This window comes from Lupinus angustifolius, chromosome LG09 (genome assembly GCF_001865875.1).
Source record: "Lupinus angustifolius cultivar Tanjil chromosome LG09, LupAngTanjil_v1.0, whole genome shotgun sequence".
In the NCBI taxonomy this organism is placed as follows: domain Eukaryota; kingdom Viridiplantae; phylum Streptophyta; class Magnoliopsida; order Fabales; family Fabaceae; genus Lupinus; species Lupinus angustifolius.
Genome location: NC_032017.1, coordinates 6,854,919 through 6,872,318, shown reverse-complemented (window position 1 = coordinate 6,872,318; position 17,400 = coordinate 6,854,919). Strand labels below are relative to the sequence as shown.

The following is a 17,400-nucleotide window of genomic DNA, read 5'->3' as shown; positions in this document are numbered from 1 at the left end:
TCACTTTCCGCGTTATTGCGGTTCAACCAGGTTTAACATGGTTGGACCGAAATTTCTCCAGTTCAAAGCGGTCCAACCCCTCACTCGGTTAAGACTACAAATCAGAGTCATTTTTAAGTCCGATTAGTGGTCAAATCGGTCGGATCGTCTGGTCCAGTCCGGTTATCACAATATTAGAAAAAACCATAGATAAAGCTAATGAAATTAAAAAATTCCCAAGGAGACATTATTTACAATATTTTCATTGTTCAATTTTAAATAATTATTAAGAAGTGCTATAAAATGTAAAAAAATTATTTAAAATAAGTTCGTCCCTAATAATATGTTTAGATAGATGAGATATAGGGGAGAAAATATAGAGAAAGAGATAAAATAGTTTTCAATTGTTAAAGAGTTGCTTCATTAATACAACATAGATTGAATTCCCCTTCGAAACTTCCAAAACATTATCCACTCCAAACATAATGTAAAGTTAGAAAATAAGGATAATATATCATTCATTTAGTGGATTGACATCTTTATACATTAAATGAATGAATACATTCATTTTCTTTTATTAGAGAGAAATTCAGATTAGAGAGAAACTTGATATCAATGGAGGTCTGATTCAAATTCAATACAAAAAGTTTGGCCTAGCAAGCATTTGAACTTTTTTGCAGATTCCCTAGTATTTGTACTATTATCTTATTTAATTCTAGTTCATTGCTAAACAAAACTCTTGTGGGTCATGGAATAGTTTTATATGATTATGGGATTAGGTCAATAATTTTAAGCTGTTAACTTTTAATATTGATTTAGAAAAAAAACAGTACATTAACTGTGTATGAGTTTTATACATTTTCATTGCATGATACACCTTTCATATTTAGTTATCGTTGATTCTTAAAAAAATTCAAGTAATTCAAATGAGTAGTAAATGATATAGTGATTGTGTATAAATATTTAAAATAAAATATATATATATATATATATATATATTGTTTAATAACATAGTGGAAGAATCATTGGGACAATTTATGCGTTATGGTCCCAATAACCCAAAAAAAATGTATGCTTTATGAGATGATAGAGAACTAGTAGAAAAAATGAGTTAGGGAATAAATTATAAGGTATTATGGAGGCAAATTAGAAAACCATGAGATTTTTAAGTAAAATTAAAACAGTATAAGAGATATAAGTTTAGAGTTGCAATAAGTGTGCTACAAAGTCACATAATTTGAATATGTTAGATTTGTTGGAAGATAATATTAGAGATGTTAAGTGTGAGTAGAACTAGCACCTACTCATAAAATAAAGGATAGAATAGCCATATGCGAAAAATACTATTAGAAGCCACAATATGTATGGTGCCAATAAGATTTAAATAATTACTCGATAACTTAGTTTTTTAAATATAATTTCAGATGTTTGATGACTATTTTATGTATAAAAAACTTTTATTTGAAAATGTTTTATCCATTTGGTTAATCTCCTCACGGGAATGTGATTAATTAAAGATTATTGGTTAGCAAACTTCAATTAATTTGGATAATAAAATAGTTGTTTGAAAGATTGTTTAATGAGTTTTAAATAAAAATGAAGAAGTTAATGATAATTAATTGAATGAGAAGAATCTAAAATTATCATTCATATTCAAATATACAATGTTTTATGATATTATTAAAATAATTAATCATATGAATTTCTTCTCAATATCTATTTCATCTATTTATGAATGTCTCAATAAATAGATCAACAATCCAGATAATTAATTATCAACTTTTGAACAATTAATCACTTAATCATAATTCAATTATTAAGTGTTCAGTGACTAAGTCAATTAATATTATTCCTATAATAATTTATATTTTACTAGACGACTAATTCTAGGTTAAGTTAAAACATAAAATTTATAGTGCATTCGATAGTCGATCCAAACAAGCATTAGAAAAAATATTAGACATGAAAGATAGTGGAATAACAATGCTTTAAATCAAATAGTCATATTTGATACATCAAGTTTCAACAGTTATATCTAATCCCACAAAAAATCATTTAGCTCCTCATTCCCATGAAACCAATGTCATCAATATGTAGATTTTTCTTCTTTCTTCTTAGTAATGTCTAAAAGATTGTTCGTTGTTTGCAATCCTAATTTTGTGTTCATATCTACATTTTGTTTTCATGTTTATCATAATTTCAGATAATATATCTCTAATGATAATATATCTATTTATTGTTGAGGTCATGAGTTCGAGTTGTGGGAGACTCCCCTTTGTGAGGAATAAAATATTGCATATTGCATGGAGTATTTAAGCTGGTGGGTGGCACGCTTAGTGTATTTATGGGCTGGGGAGGTTGCATGTTAGGATTGGGGTGTTACTGGTGACACACTCAGTATATTCATAAATTTGGGAGCTCGCATGTCAGAACTGGGATGTTACACTGTTGAATATGGATGGCAAAAAAATTTGATCTGTAGGTACTCGTGGAAATTCCCCGCAATGGGCACACGCAAAAATAGCTTATGGTGGAAACGGATTTTATGATACCTACCCGTGGATACCCGCAAATTTATATATTTAGTTTTTAATTAAATTTTTATATATTTATTAATATTTTAAGATTATATATCATATATTTTATTATTATTTTATAATAAATTATACATATTTGACTATGATCACAAATTTATCAAATATATATCATATTATTCATATAATAGTTACCTACAAATACTTATTATCCACTCAGGTATCCACAAATATTATAGGTTTAGGAACAAGAAAGCACTACCTACGCCCGCTGTCATACTGTTGAACTAAGCGAATTTTCAGTTGTACGAGTCATGCTATTTTCCCAATTTTGTATGTGGAAATGACATAAAAGTGATATAATTAATAAACATGTTCAACTATTTAACTCAATGCATAGGATACGCAAAGTTTTAGAGTAAAAAATTATTGTATTAACCTTATGATCTAAGATAATTTTTGCACTTAATAATTATTAACTATAGATATCTCTAGCATAAAAAAGAATAAATACAGATGAATATTCGTCCAATATTTAGTTATTTTAATGGCAACTCTTGAAAAAGAATTAAAGCTAACTATCCTTTTCCAATGTCATAATTTGATTTACTATTTAATACAATATCATCAATTCATCATTACCCCACACCTATTAAAAGGTTTTGTTGTATGGATCATGAACTAAATACATATAGTAAAACTTTTGGTCCTATTATATATAAAACATAAAATAAAATAGTATTTTTTGTTTCTATACTTTATCGTAATAGGATAAAGTGATAAACTTCTGCCTAGAATTTAGATTAGACGTTAGAAGTTATATTCATCATGTCACGTTTAATATGGCAAAAAAAACGAGACTTTCACTAATAAACCAAGGAAGAAAATTAATCCTTAAGCATGTGAGGGTGAAACATGGTTCTTTCATACTTTTAGTTGCAACAAAAAAAATTCATCACTAGTTAATATGCCAAAATAAATCAACCATATCCCTTTATTCTTTTCTTCTTTTTTTGAATTGAGTACACATAAGAGGTTATGCTAATGTTGTTTTTATTGCCCTTCTATTTCTATAATACTTGGTTGCAATCATTTTGTTTTTATTCTTTAAAGTAGTTAGCAAAAAATATCATTAGAAAATACATGATAAAGTGAAACTTTTAATTGAAAAATGGGCTAAGGTAGACTTACTAGTTAATTCTAAATATTTAGATGAAATTGCAAAAAATATCATTGTAAAATGTAAATATTTTTAATAATTTAAAAAATGGCATTGATCTTGTGTATTTCAAAAGTGTATGATATTTAAAATACTTTGAATATTTAAGACTACAAATAAATGTTTGGAAATGATATTATGACACTTAAAATGAGATCATAAATCACATAATTGTTTGAAACAAATATTTATTATCCTAGATCTTATTTATATATTTTTTCACGCTAATGATAATGAAACAAAAAAATAATAATAATAAAGTTTAATTGATATGTGATGTTATTATTGTAGCATGAGGAGATAAAATCTAAAATACTTTGAATCTCTATTAAGTTGTTTCATGCCAAAAACAAAGTTTGTGTTCATTGGTTTTCTAGGATCTGTTTGCGAGTTGGATTTTGAAGGAGAAGAGAAAGAAATAGAAAACTTGAGAGTCATCTCACAAGTGTATTTCTTGACTCTCAAGTCCTCCATTTTTATTTTTCTCCCTCCAAAATCCAATTTGCAAACAGACCCTTAGTATCTTACCCAAACAATATGTCAATCCAGAGGCTATACAATTTTATTAGTTTTTTCTGGTTGAACAATGGTAGAGTGTTAGAGTGCATCTCCAAAATACAATACAAATTGCAAACCCCATTTTTTTAAACTAAAAAGTGTGCATATTGTCAAAACAAACCTCATAAATACTCATCAATTTTCCGAGATAATTATTTTTAAAATGAGAAGATTTATTAATATTTTTCATTAAATATAATTATGTCCTGGTCTCTTTATGACTTTAATCACTTTTTTTATAAGCGTTAATCACTTCTTATTATTTCTCTTTTCTGCCATGCAGGGAACAAATATTAAATTATGACCCATGTTGAGTAAGACTCCATTCACAAGCAAATTTCATAAGAACTAATGCTTGAAACTGGTGGCCATGCAAGCATACACAAACATAATTCATTTAACACTTATAGTGGGGGCAAAAATCCACTTATGTATAGCAAAAGTTCAAAACTATGTTGTGATCATGGGTTCCAGATTGGAGGGTCAATATTCAAATATTGTTCCAGGTCGTCTTATATGTTATCTCGTACAAGTAATAATGAAACGATAATAACAATAATAATAAATATTTAATTTTTTTAATTGGTGTATCATATTTTCATTGATACGAAACAACGTATGAGACATAATCTGCAACATTAAATCTATATTTTATGCTAGTGGGTGCACATATTAAAGGCACAAAGAAACAACCTCATACAATAAAGGGCTTAATTAAAGACACCAACTAGGAAGTGGACCTTAGTAGTGCTTACAATTTATCATATTTTGGAGTCTTTAGAATTGAGACCAAAACTTTATACATTATTAGCATATAACTAATTAATAAGGAGGATATGATTCTTATGCTTGTTCCAATCATCATTCATATGTCACCTTCTACTATTGATTCAACGTTGGACTAGATTCAATAATGCAACTGAATAATTCATACCCCTTTTTATCCATATATATCTTTTAGGATATCTATGTACCAGGAATATATTAATTATTAAGATATATCTTTATTTCTAAAACATAAATTTTCTTCCACTTGATGCTGCTACAATGAGAGGCTTTAGTCATGGATCACAATAATTGCTTTTACTCATTAGCAATTATAGTAGTGAAGATTAAAATTGTCCATAGAAATAGAAATCATCATAAATAATATTTGGTCTAAGTCTCCTTCAATATTACTATCAGGGTGATGGTCTAATAGTGTAAGGTTCCGTTAAATTCCCGTGATGACCAAAATGTCAATAGTTCAATTTCTGTGAGCGACACTTGTTGGGAGGAGCAATTACACACTCCAAAAGAGATTAATTATTTACCACAAGATGAAAGAATATTCTTAGTAGTACAAAAAGTCTAAGACTTTTATTCAAAAATTACATGAAGTCTTAAATATTTGAGAGCTCAAGTATTTACTTTAACTTCGACAACTCTTTCTTAAGTACGAGCTAGGTATCTTCAACGATGGAATTAGACTTAAGTATTGAGTATTGAAATCTCACTCTAGGTAGCTTTAATTTTGAAATGGATTTAAACCCATATTGTTTAACTTTTTTATAAGAAAAATTATATTAATAGAAAGGTACCAATGATACAGAATTTACACGAAATAGTCTAATAATTACATAATTACAACAAAAGTTTAGGACCAATAAGAAGTTAAATATTTACATGAGTTACAATTCCTTATTGTTTAACTTTAGGCCAATTATTTGATCACTCGCCCATTTATGTTTTCATCTTCTATATATGAGACTGAAAATTGGAAGGTTAGTTAAGAGTAAACAAACTCTTTTCTATTGAACCACCAATTAGGCGTTGGTAAATGTTGATGAATATTAAAAAAAATCAAGTAAATTAAACAAATCACAAAAGAATGAGAAAATAGCTAGATACTAACATAATACAGAGAATTCATGAATATGCAAAAAGCAAGTAAATTAAACAAATCACAAAAGAATGAAGGAAAAAAAACAAGTAGGCACTATGATAAAAGCTACTCCATGATGAGTAACATACAACTAGCTATGCAAAAGATAATAATTGAAAGTAGAGATACCAACTTTTTAAAGAAAATCAAGGGATAGGAAATGTTAATAAATGTGACTCCATTTTTGATTGCGTGATACAATAGAGCTATTACATATACGTATAGTATACACTTCCAATGTCATCATTAATCACTAGTTTGTTAATGATAAAAAATATATGCACTAATGTATGAGTTTTATACACTATTATTACCACTTCTAATATACATGTTTTATCATTAGAGAATAAAGTATTTCCCGGTACAAGTAGATTAGTTATTTCTTCCAGCCAGTAAAATCATGACATGTGTCATATTTAATCATTTTCTACGAACATATTTCTAAAACTAAACAAAGCACTACATGGTATGAGGAGATACTTTATTTTCTTATTATTATTAACTCTTCAAAAAAAGTAAGAGAATAAAATATTTCATGATATAAAGATATAAATTATATCATTCAACAACTAAAATCATTACATGTGTCCTATTTATCATTTTCTATAAAAATATTTCTAAAATTAACAAAATAGTATACATATCATACTTTTACCGATCGGAATAGATAAATTATCTCCATGACGAGATACTTTATTCTCAAAAAGTAATACAAATGAATGATAAATAATGAACTGACTGTGTATAAATTTTTAATATCTAGCTAATAATGAATGATAAATTTTTTACCGATCGGAATAGATAAATTTTTAATAATGAATGATAAATTTTTAATACAACATGCATATTACACCTTTTTTTAATACACAACACCCTCCTATATAAACTAGAGCATTCAGTGTTGGATTTGTGTGCTGTCTCATTCTTGTGGCTCAAGAAATATATAGGTTAAGTTTTGAGAGCCTGAAAAAATAAAGAACAAGATGGATGGTCACACACAAAAATGGTTTGAAAGAATGAAACCATTTCTAGCTGTAGTGTTCTTGCAATTTGGATTTGCTGGCATGGATGTTCTATCAAAAGCTGCATTAAACAAAGGAATGAGCAATTATGTACTTGTTGTGTATCGTCATGCTGTTGCATTCATTGTTATAACCCCTTTTGCAATTATTCTAGACAAGTATATATTTCTTACCCTTCTTCATCAAGATTCTTATTTATTTTGATAATGTTTTCAATTGGTTTTTAGTTTTTTTTTTCATAACGGAACTAATCTCTTTCGGGTGCGTGAATGCTCATTCTGACAAGTGTTGGTTTTTAATTTAATTGGAATCTCTCTTAGTTTGAAGATGAAGTTGAATTAATGATTTGTTATTGTAACAGGAAAGTGAGGGTGAAGATGACATTTTCAATCTTCATGAAGATAGTGGCACTCAGCGTGCTAGAGTAATTTTTTGTGTTACTAAACATGTTCTCCTATCATTTTTGCTTTTCCATGATATTCTCACTTCTTCTCTTTCGTTTTTTTAATATTATCATAGTAATTATAACGAACAAGATAAAATAAATATCTGTTCATGTCAGTGAATAAGTTATCTTCTCATATTACTAAAATTATAACATTTATAAAATATGACACACATCATGATTTTAATTTCTTGAGGAGATAATTTATCTAGATATGAGAAAATATTTAATTCACTTATCTAATTCATAAATAGTAAATAAAGGGAGCATATATATTATCTTACAAGGTGTATTACTACATATATCGTTAGTTATAATTGGTTGAAAATTAAAAAATTAAATGTTAAATATTTTTCTAACAAATCACAGTTGTAATACATTTTGTGAGATAAAAAATATATTTTCCTAAACAAAGTTAGTAGAAAAGTAACAATGATTCTTAAATCTATAAAAAATTATATGAACATTTCGAAATAATCCATTTATTCTTTGTCATGAAGAAAATGAAAAACTTATTGGAATATGGAAAAAATGATAAATATAATGTGTAATTACTATGAGTATAGTTGGTATAAATTAGACAACACACAACTAAAATTTATTCCAATTTTAGAAAAATATTATAGACCTTGAGAATAAAAATTTTTGTTTCTACAATTCATTGGAAAAATAAGCTTATAATTTTGTTACAATACTTTTTGCTTGCAGGCCAGTTATTGATCAGAATTTATATTTTTTGGGAATGAAATATACAACAGCAACATTTGCAGCAGCAATGAGCAATATGCTTCCTGCCATTACCTTTGTCATGGCTTGCATTATTAGGTAATGTTGAATATTCTAGATTATGTAATAAATTTACAAGAAAATATATACAGCATTCAATAAATAGAGATTCTTAAATGTTAGATACTCAAATTTAAGCTTTAAAATCCTCATAATATCCTAAGTAAAGTTTTCCATATTTTCTTCATGTTTTCACATTTTCATTTTATTTCAAATCTCCTTATGTTTTAAAAATATTTATTAGATTATATTTTCATATCTTATTTACCTTTTAATTATAGAAGATATATAAAGATTGAATGGGAATAATTTAGACAAAAAATATAAATTAATTATATTATTTAATCATTTTTAATCTAGGTGCATAAAATTAAAAATCAAGCTTTAAATGATATATAGGAATATAAGACTATAAGTGTTGGATGAAAGAGAACGTACATTCGTTGTTTTGAGAGCATAAAAAATATAATCATTTATTTATTTAGTAATAAGAGTATCTTTAGGAATAATAATTATGAGAATGCATCATTTCTCTTCTGGTTTATTGACACTACTCATGTTAACCAAGTCAAATAGAAAATGGTCACCAATTGTTTAGTTATTTAGTTTGCACTTGAATTATTTTATGATGTATCTAAAACTAGTTTATAATCCAAAGTTTTTCAAATGAACTTTAGAGAGAAAAAATATTTCCCAAAAATAATCAAAATCAATCACGCCTTTAGTAAAACTAGCACTAATAATAATGCTTGTATTTGAGTAAAAGCCAAGGGAAATTTCGCCCAAATGTGAGTTTGAGACGCAACAAATACGAACCTAAATATGCTATTATTATTAGTAGAAAACAAAAAAAAAAACAATTTTATCTCTTTCAAACAAAATAATATATGTATATATCGAAATAATTGAATTTCTCTATCAATACTTAAAAACAAAGTCATGAAAAGCTTTAATGGTACCTTGTGCCATATTTTTTTGGCCTTTGTTACGTCTAAATTATACTCTATACTCCTTTCAAACCAATTCATAATCAAAAGTTTTTCAAAAGAACTTTAAACAAAACAAAGTATTTCCCAAACATTAATCAAAACCAATTATGCCTTTAGTGCGAAAGAAAATATATATTAATATATACTACTCACTAGGATGTATCTTCCCTATTTTTCATATTATAATTTGAAAACATTACACCTCATACGTAACTAACTTAGCATGTAGCATATTTTTATCTTACTTTTTCCACAATTTTCTCCCTCAATTTCTTCCATCTTTTACTCCTGTTTTTAGTATTAAGCTGTATTAACTATTATGTACTCAAATATACAAATTATTGTCTATATCTAGATTATGCATGTAATGTATAGCTGGATCCATTTGGATACACTTAAATATTTTTCTGTCAAACTCATAAACCATATTAAATGAAGTTGGAATTTCTTATTCCCCTCAAGATATTGAAGTTAAAAATTGAAAATAAATGGGTGAGTAGCAACGGGTGTGAATATTTTTTACGACAAAAAAATGTGTAAAATGAATTTTTTACGTTATCACTGCATCATTCAATATATATATTTAATCATTTTTATATCTTTAAATATAAGTAATATAAATGAATAGTGAAAGATGCATATTATCTGCATATAAATCTTTACTTTTTTGGTACATAGGAAACTAAAAAAGAAAAGAAAAAAACTAATAAAAGAGAAAAGACAAAAGATAAACTTTTACATTCACAATGCGTACATATACTCATTTTTTAATATCCCTAATTAAAAATAACAAAATTCACATAATGATAAATATGAATCTTAACCTAAGAGGCTAAGAGCAACTATTTTCTGATGTTAACCCCTAATAAGTAAAATTCATTTATGAAGACATATTATTATTTCCTTTAAAATAAAATTTCACTTCACATTTTTTTAGTATATTTAAGAGTATTCTTTTAACTTTTAAATAATGAACTAATCATTTTTGTGATTTATATCCTCGATGTTCAGGATTGAGAAGATAAACATAAAACATATACGAAGCCAAGCTAAGGTGGTTGGAACTATAGCCACTGCAGCAGGTGCTATGGTCATGACATTGTTAAAAGGACCAATAGTTGAAATGTTTGGGACACATGGAAACAATAACCATAACCAGCAAAATAGTGGGTCCAATCTTCAACATGCAATAAAGGGTTCAATAATGATCACAATTGGATGCTTTAGTTGGGCTGGTTTCATGGTTCTCCAAGTGAGTCATTACACTCATTAACCTTTTTGATTAATAAAATAGTGTATTATATATTAAATGTCAATGTAAAGATTTATACATAGTTACTACACTATTCATCATTCATTTGCATTACATTTTTGCTAAGAGTCTATAATAATTAAATATGTATTGTGGATGATGAATGACATATATAAAACTCATACATTGTCGATGCATATTTTTTCATTTAATAAAAACCAAAAATCAAAATCCTAGTGACAATTTTTTTAACAGTTAAACTATCATATTAATCGTTAGTGTAACATTATTAGTCCTAACTTGAAGAAACTAATGAATTTGTGGCAATTGCTGAAATATTGAAATTATAAACATTAATCATGTTGCAACCTAAAATGGTTATCTCAGCTCATATTAACCCCGTACATTTATATATTAAGAAAAAAATGTATGCACTGACAATATATGACTTATTTTATATACATACAATATCAGTGCATCCATAACTCATATTTAAATATTTAATTATCATGAATCATATATTATCTATGTATATATCTTTATGGATATTACACTATTTACTATTATATATTATTGAGTCTATTTGATTTGATTAACATACTAATGATTTGAGGGACTAATATTCAAGTATTTACAAATTGATAATTTGTTAAAGTCAAGAACTAATGTGACAAGTGGTAATTTACTTTTGTTCCTTCTCTTAATTTTATGTTGTCACTAATACAACTTCATATTTTTCTTTAGTCTATTACTCTTGAAGCCTACCCTGCAGAACTATCTCTTACAGCATGGATATGTTTATTGGGAACCATTGAAGGTGGTATAGTGGCCCTTGTTATGGAAAGGGGTAACCCTTCTATTTGGTCTTTAAATTGGGATACAAAACTACTAGCTGCTGTCTATAGTGTAAGTACATTATGTTTGATTATGAATATAATATCTATGATTATAAAGATTTATACGTAATCGTTACACCATCTATTATTTATTTGTATTATTATTTTGAAGTTTCATCAATAATTAAAAATAAATAGTAAATGATGTAGGGTATACAAGTCAATATATACTATAAGTGTTGAATTTGTTCTCTTTTGTTTATATGAAAACATATAGGAATGATTGAGTTTGAGCCTAGTCTAAGCTAGTTCTTATAGGTAATGAACAATATTTATCATAAATGGTTGAACCTAAAAGGAAGTTACTAGATTGACATTCCTAATTCATTTGCTATCTTTAGAACATTGGGTCTTATTTAAATAATCAATATAAGAATATAATTGTAAGTAATTTTTAGTGATTATTAAGAACCATATGTTAGATAAATGTTAGTCCAATTCAAGAATGTAAAGAAATAGCATAAGTTGATCTATTAAAAAGGAATTAGAAATTTTGTTGATAAATATGATTTGTGATAGAATATTATGATATCGTTTGATCTATATAACTGATTATAAATAGTGAAATTAATGTATATACATCCATTAAATAACTTTTAATTTTGACAATTCCCATATAATTATATGATCTAGATTCATTCTTCTCACTTTTACAAACAGTTCTAACAACTTGATTATGATCACCAATTTGGGCCTTCCTATTCCTAGTTTCAATATTTTTTATTTTATTTTATATACTCTAAATAATGATAAGATAGAGAGCTTTGTAAATAAATAATTTGTGGTGGGAAGTAATACTATAACAAGTTTCTTTTTTCCTCTATACAAAAACTTACAAGATATTTGCATATGCAGGGTATAGTGTGTTCAGGACTGGCTTATTACATACAAGGAGTAGTGATGAGAACTAGAGGCCCTGTCTTTGTTACAGCATTTAGTCCTCTATGCATGGTAATTGTGGCCATCTTGGGTTCCTTTATTCTGGCTGAGCAAATGTTCCTTGGAAGGTAATTATCGAAAAACTATAATTAAAGGTCTATTTGCGAGTTAAATTTCGGAAGAGAAAGAAGGAAAAAGAAAGCTTGAGATCTATCTCACAAGTGTATTTCGTGACTCTCAAGCCTTCACTTTCTCTTCATTCCCCTCCAAAATTCAACTCCCAAACTAACCCTAAGAGTCTTTTTGGAATTGAGTTTTGGAGGAGAAAAAAAGAAAACGAAGGCTTCACAACTATCTCAATAGTGTTTTCATAGCTTTCAAGTCTTCCGTTTCTATTCATTCTTCTCTAAAACTCAAGTTAGAAATAAACCCTAATGAAAACACATGCAAATAACTCAATAAAATAAGAGGAAAAATTATGCACGAGTGACAATATATGAGTTTCATATCTTGTCATTGCATCATTTATCATTCATGTTTTATCATTTTGGACTCTTCAAAAAAGTAATATAAATGAATGGTAGATGATGTACTGATTGTGTATAAATCTTTACGGTGACAGTACATAAATATTACACTTTAAAATATAAAAAACTAAATATATTTGATACATTTTGACAGGGTTATTGGTGCCATTATCATTATTTTTGGGCTATACCTTGTGGTATGGGGTAAGAGCAAAGATTACAACCCACCAAGTCCAATAATCAAAGAGCTGAGTCCAATTACTTCAGAGCAAATATTACCAACAAAGCAAATTGTAGAAGAGGGTAATGCAACAAAGGAGCAATTTGCAATCATAGCTAGAGATGAACAAGTTTGATGAAACACACCAATTTCAATCAAAATTTCAAGTTTTCAAACTATGGAGGAATATACCAACATCAATGCACACTCCAAAAGCTTATTTAACAACATCAATTCTACAAGTTCCTAGTTGTTTTGGTCTTTCAATTGTGATAAGGGAGTTAAGTTTTTTTAGTGTTACATTAAGCTATCTCAATAAGGTAACAAAAATGCTTAGAATTGAAGATGGTGTAACTTTTAATATACATTATTATTATATTCTAGCCAACTCCCTTATCATTTACAAACTTGAAATGTCACCATCTAATTTACAAGTAATTAAATATAAATATATAATCGAACTATCTCTAACATATATCAATTCTAGGTATATATAAAGAAGAACACATATTTTCTCCTAAATATTGTATCATTCCATATACCTTTTGTTTTTTTATTGGTCAGAAAATATAAAATTAATTTATTTCTAATTCACGTTTTATTCTTTTTACCAATAAAAAACAAACAATGAGTACATGAAGTGATTAAATATTTGAGATAGAAAATGTTACTCGTATATAAAGGCAAATAGTTGTAACTTGAATGGAGTGGTGATGAAAATGGATTCTCTAATATATTGTGAATGTCTCAATGAGGAAAGCATCTTAGCACATCATCTTTTTTATATGAATAGGAGTAAGACAATTATATTCATTAAACATCTAATATAATATTGAACAATGAAACCATTCATATTCATTCTTACTATTTATAATTTGAAATTTACAAATATTATCAATTTAGTTAAACTTCTCTTACTTACAAGAGTTTGTGGTCTTGAAGGTGGTGCATATTCTATTCACATCCTCTAAAAAAAATGTCATCAATTTTATTTTCACACCCTCTAAAATTCCTCATGTGAAATTTTTCTCCCTCTCACTTCTCCACCCTTAGGTACATCAATAGCTTCATTAGCCATTCCCGATGTTGCACAAATACAGGTACTATACTAATGAACTGAGATTACCTTTCCCTAAGGTTGTCTTATTCCTTGTCCAGACCAATTAGATATTGCCACATAAATAAAAGGAAAATCTTTAAAAAATGCAACATTGTCATATTACTCGTTAAAATCTGATTGGTCTAGGACACATAATGAAACAATATTGGAAATACGTTATCTGTGTCTGATACCAATAACCATCAAATCCTACACCACACCACGACCCGGGACACCTCGGTAGTCGTGTCAAAATTTCGAAACCACCCGATGCCTAGGGACTCAGAACCTAGGTGCAATGTCTATACAACTTTGTAGTCTTGTTAGTAACAAGAGCTGCTCTTCTGCTTGTACTTTAGAAGCAGAAGATGATGATAATGCAGCATTTATCAATGCCATTGTGATAGCAACAGAAGGTGTGAGATACTTGCTTAACAAGTTTAGTTCAAGTGAGAATAATGAGTACACAGGCCTATGGTCTGAGAATTTGGACTCTCCTCTAACATACCAAATCTGCTTTAGGCCTTCACCTTTCCATAGAATCCTATCACACCTATTTTGTGTAACATAGAAATAAATTTATATCAGTTACAATAATTCAACGGTCAATTTTTTAGAGCGACACTTACTGGTGGGAGGACATCTTCTATCCGAAAAGATTATACCACATTATGTGTCACCACTTATGATTGGTGAGAAAAATACATAATTATTAATTTTAACTTTTATATATATATATATATATATATATATATATTCAACTAATCACAAACAATGGTACATTGAGTAGTATACTAAATGGGACATCAAATGTGTTTCCATTGCCGAGAGAGGTAATCATGTACCCGAGAAGTGATTAATTTCTTACCCAAAAAGGTGAAGAGAGTACCAAAAATAAATAAATAATAAAACATGATTTGTACAAAAATATGTCAATAACCTTAACTAAATCTTGAATATGTATGAATAGAACAAGAGACTTAAAAAGTGTCAATTTTGGTTCAACAAAAAGGTGTGTAGTCAAAGAGAACATAACATAATAGAACATCATCATATGTCAAATGCTACCTTTAATTTTATCTTTGCAAGGGTCTATGCAAATTAATACAAACCATTGAATAAAAATATGAAGAAATATGGCTCATAACTTCTATGCAAAAACAAATGTTTGATGGAGATCGACAACTTGCATTGGAGTCAATTGTTTCTATAAAATTAAGAATATGTATTCATAGTACTATACATCACAAGTGAGTATTTTTCAAAGGTATCCATCACTAGTTTCTAAATAAATGCAAATGGTTATAAAAATAAGTGAGTCAACCCAATGAAATATATTTAATTTTCTGGTTTTGATTCAGCTAGGGGAAGCCTCATCTAACCATAGCATCACTAAGGATATATAAACAAAATGCAAATACTACATATAATAAACAATAATCTATAATTAAGGTTTTTATATGATCAACATGCATGCAACCTTTGTGGATAACAAAATGTATAGTAATCTCGTTTGGGGTGCGTGACTATTTCTCCCAACAAGTGTCGCTCACAGGAATCGAACATATAACTTTTAAATGTATAGTTTAAAATAACTAGGAATTCTCGAATCTTACCAAGCAGAAGTTGGCCTTTTTTCCTTCGGTTTCGAGGATTGGGCAACATAATTATCAGAATTGGCTAAGTATTTATAAGTTGGGGCAAAGTATATCCCTCGTTCATTCCACCCTTTAAATAGTCTACTAGCTTTCTGCTCTATCCTTAGCTGCAAAGTAGAATCAACACAAAAAAATTTCAGGGCAATGTAAGAAGAAAAATACTTTCAATACACTCTCTTCAATACTATATTTATTGATGGACGAGATTTAGAAAATCACATGTGTCGATTTCCTCCTTAAAAACTGTCACATGAACTTCATTCGAAAATCGATCGAATAAAGCAACATAAAATGTGTGCTATTTGTATTGTCCGAAAAAACTATAAATACCAAATTAAACTGAATTACTTGATCTTTTTCTAATAGTGCCTGCCAATTATTCTTCTTTAATAGCTCATGTGTATCATCATAACCAACAACAAGTCCATAATTTAAGACACCAAGCCAAATAACATTACTAGACATACCCAAACAAAATGAAATTAAAATATGAATAAAGAAGCATGTACTAAAAATAGTAGATTATTTAGATCATTCACTAATTGAAGAGAAAGAACCTACTCATGTTCTAGTATGCTTTCAGGGTAACAAGGAAATTTAGTTTTCTTCAAGATTTCTGATACATCAAAGTTTCTTTTGATCTCATTACCATCTTTCTCTCCGGAGGCTAAGTGAGTGCAAACAAAGCAGAATGTGGTTTGATACAATGTCATGCTAATTGATATTGAACCTTGTTTAGTAAAACCATGCAATCAAAGAAAATGTAAGCAATTATGGCATTATAACTCCAATATCACATTCATCTTAGAAATATGAAAAAAGCATTTTCACCCCTTATTTCAAGGATGCTAAATTATATGAAAATCTTGCATAAACCAATTAAGTTAAAGTTCATTAACTTAATCATATAGAATTAACTCATTTCTAAATTAGAAAAGTAAAAATACATAATTTAGTAAATTAAAGGTACAAAGCATTTTATTAAACAGAAAGTAATTCATGCACTAACGACATAATTTTTTTGGGTACGTTTTCATAATATTGTCATTATTCACATGTTAATCATTGAGTCAAGTAAAAAACAATTCACATCATGATAGTGAATGTTGCAGGACAATTATAATGACAGTATTAAAAACTTCAAATCAAAAATATACTCTTACTTTCTTATTTCTTAATTAGAAATTTTCACAATTGAAGACTTATACTCATGTATGATTAAAAAAAGATATATATACTGTCACTCTATCATTCATATTTAATCAATCTTTAAAAAATAATACAAACAAATAATGAATAATATACTATTTGTATATAAATCTTTACCCCAACAAAATATATATATATATATATATTATACTCATACAAATGGGAGGAACCACTACAATAAAACTTCCTTTTAGCCACGGTTGA

At 27.8% G+C, this 17,400-nt stretch overlaps 2 protein-coding genes and 1 pseudogene across 2 annotated transcripts in view; 2 read left to right on the top strand and 1 right to left on the bottom strand.

The window, feature by feature from the left end:
• LOC109356617 (WAT1-related protein At2g37460-like) lies at positions 7,198-13,686 on the top strand. The gene is made up of 7 exons (XM_019600028.1): positions 7,198-7,394; positions 7,598-7,660; positions 8,390-8,506; positions 10,468-10,708; positions 11,453-11,614; positions 12,460-12,611; positions 13,165-13,686. The coding sequence occupies exons 1-7, from the start codon at positions 7,198-7,200 to the stop codon at positions 13,364-13,366; spliced, it is 1,134 nt and encodes a 377-aa protein (XP_019455573.1). The 3' UTR covers positions 13,367-13,686.
• Positions 14,515-17,400, bottom strand: part of LOC109356618 (type I inositol polyphosphate 5-phosphatase 8-like) — a 15,112-nt gene continuing 12,226 nt past the window's right edge. The window contains exons 3-6 of the mRNA XM_019600029.1: positions 16,549-16,717; positions 16,336-16,444; positions 15,946-16,094; positions 14,515-14,882 (exon numbers count right to left, since the gene is read on the bottom strand). Coding sequence (XP_019455574.1) covers positions 14,612-14,882; positions 15,946-16,094; positions 16,336-16,444; positions 16,549-16,717 — 698 coding nt within the window. The 3' untranslated portion in view covers positions 14,515-14,611. The remainder of the gene's footprint in view (positions 14,883-15,945; positions 16,095-16,335; positions 16,445-16,548; positions 16,718-17,400) is intronic.
• The window catches only part of LOC109356190, a 23,848-nt pseudogene continuing 22,106 nt past the window's right edge, over positions 15,659-17,400 (top strand).

Bases quoted from the DNA above. Each gene is read 5' to 3' on its own strand.
- LOC109356617 (XM_019600028.1), top strand. From the start codon at position 7,198: ATGGATGGTCACACACAAAAATGGTTTGAAAGAATGAAACCATTTCTA. The intron at 8,507-10,467 runs GTAATGTTGAAT...CTCGATGTTCAG, and splicing joins GTCATGGCTTGCATTATTAG to GATTGAGAAGATAAACATAA. The intron at 10,709-11,452 runs GTGAGTCATTAC...ATTTTTCTTTAG, and splicing joins CTGGTTTCATGGTTCTCCAA to TCTATTACTCTTGAAGCCTA.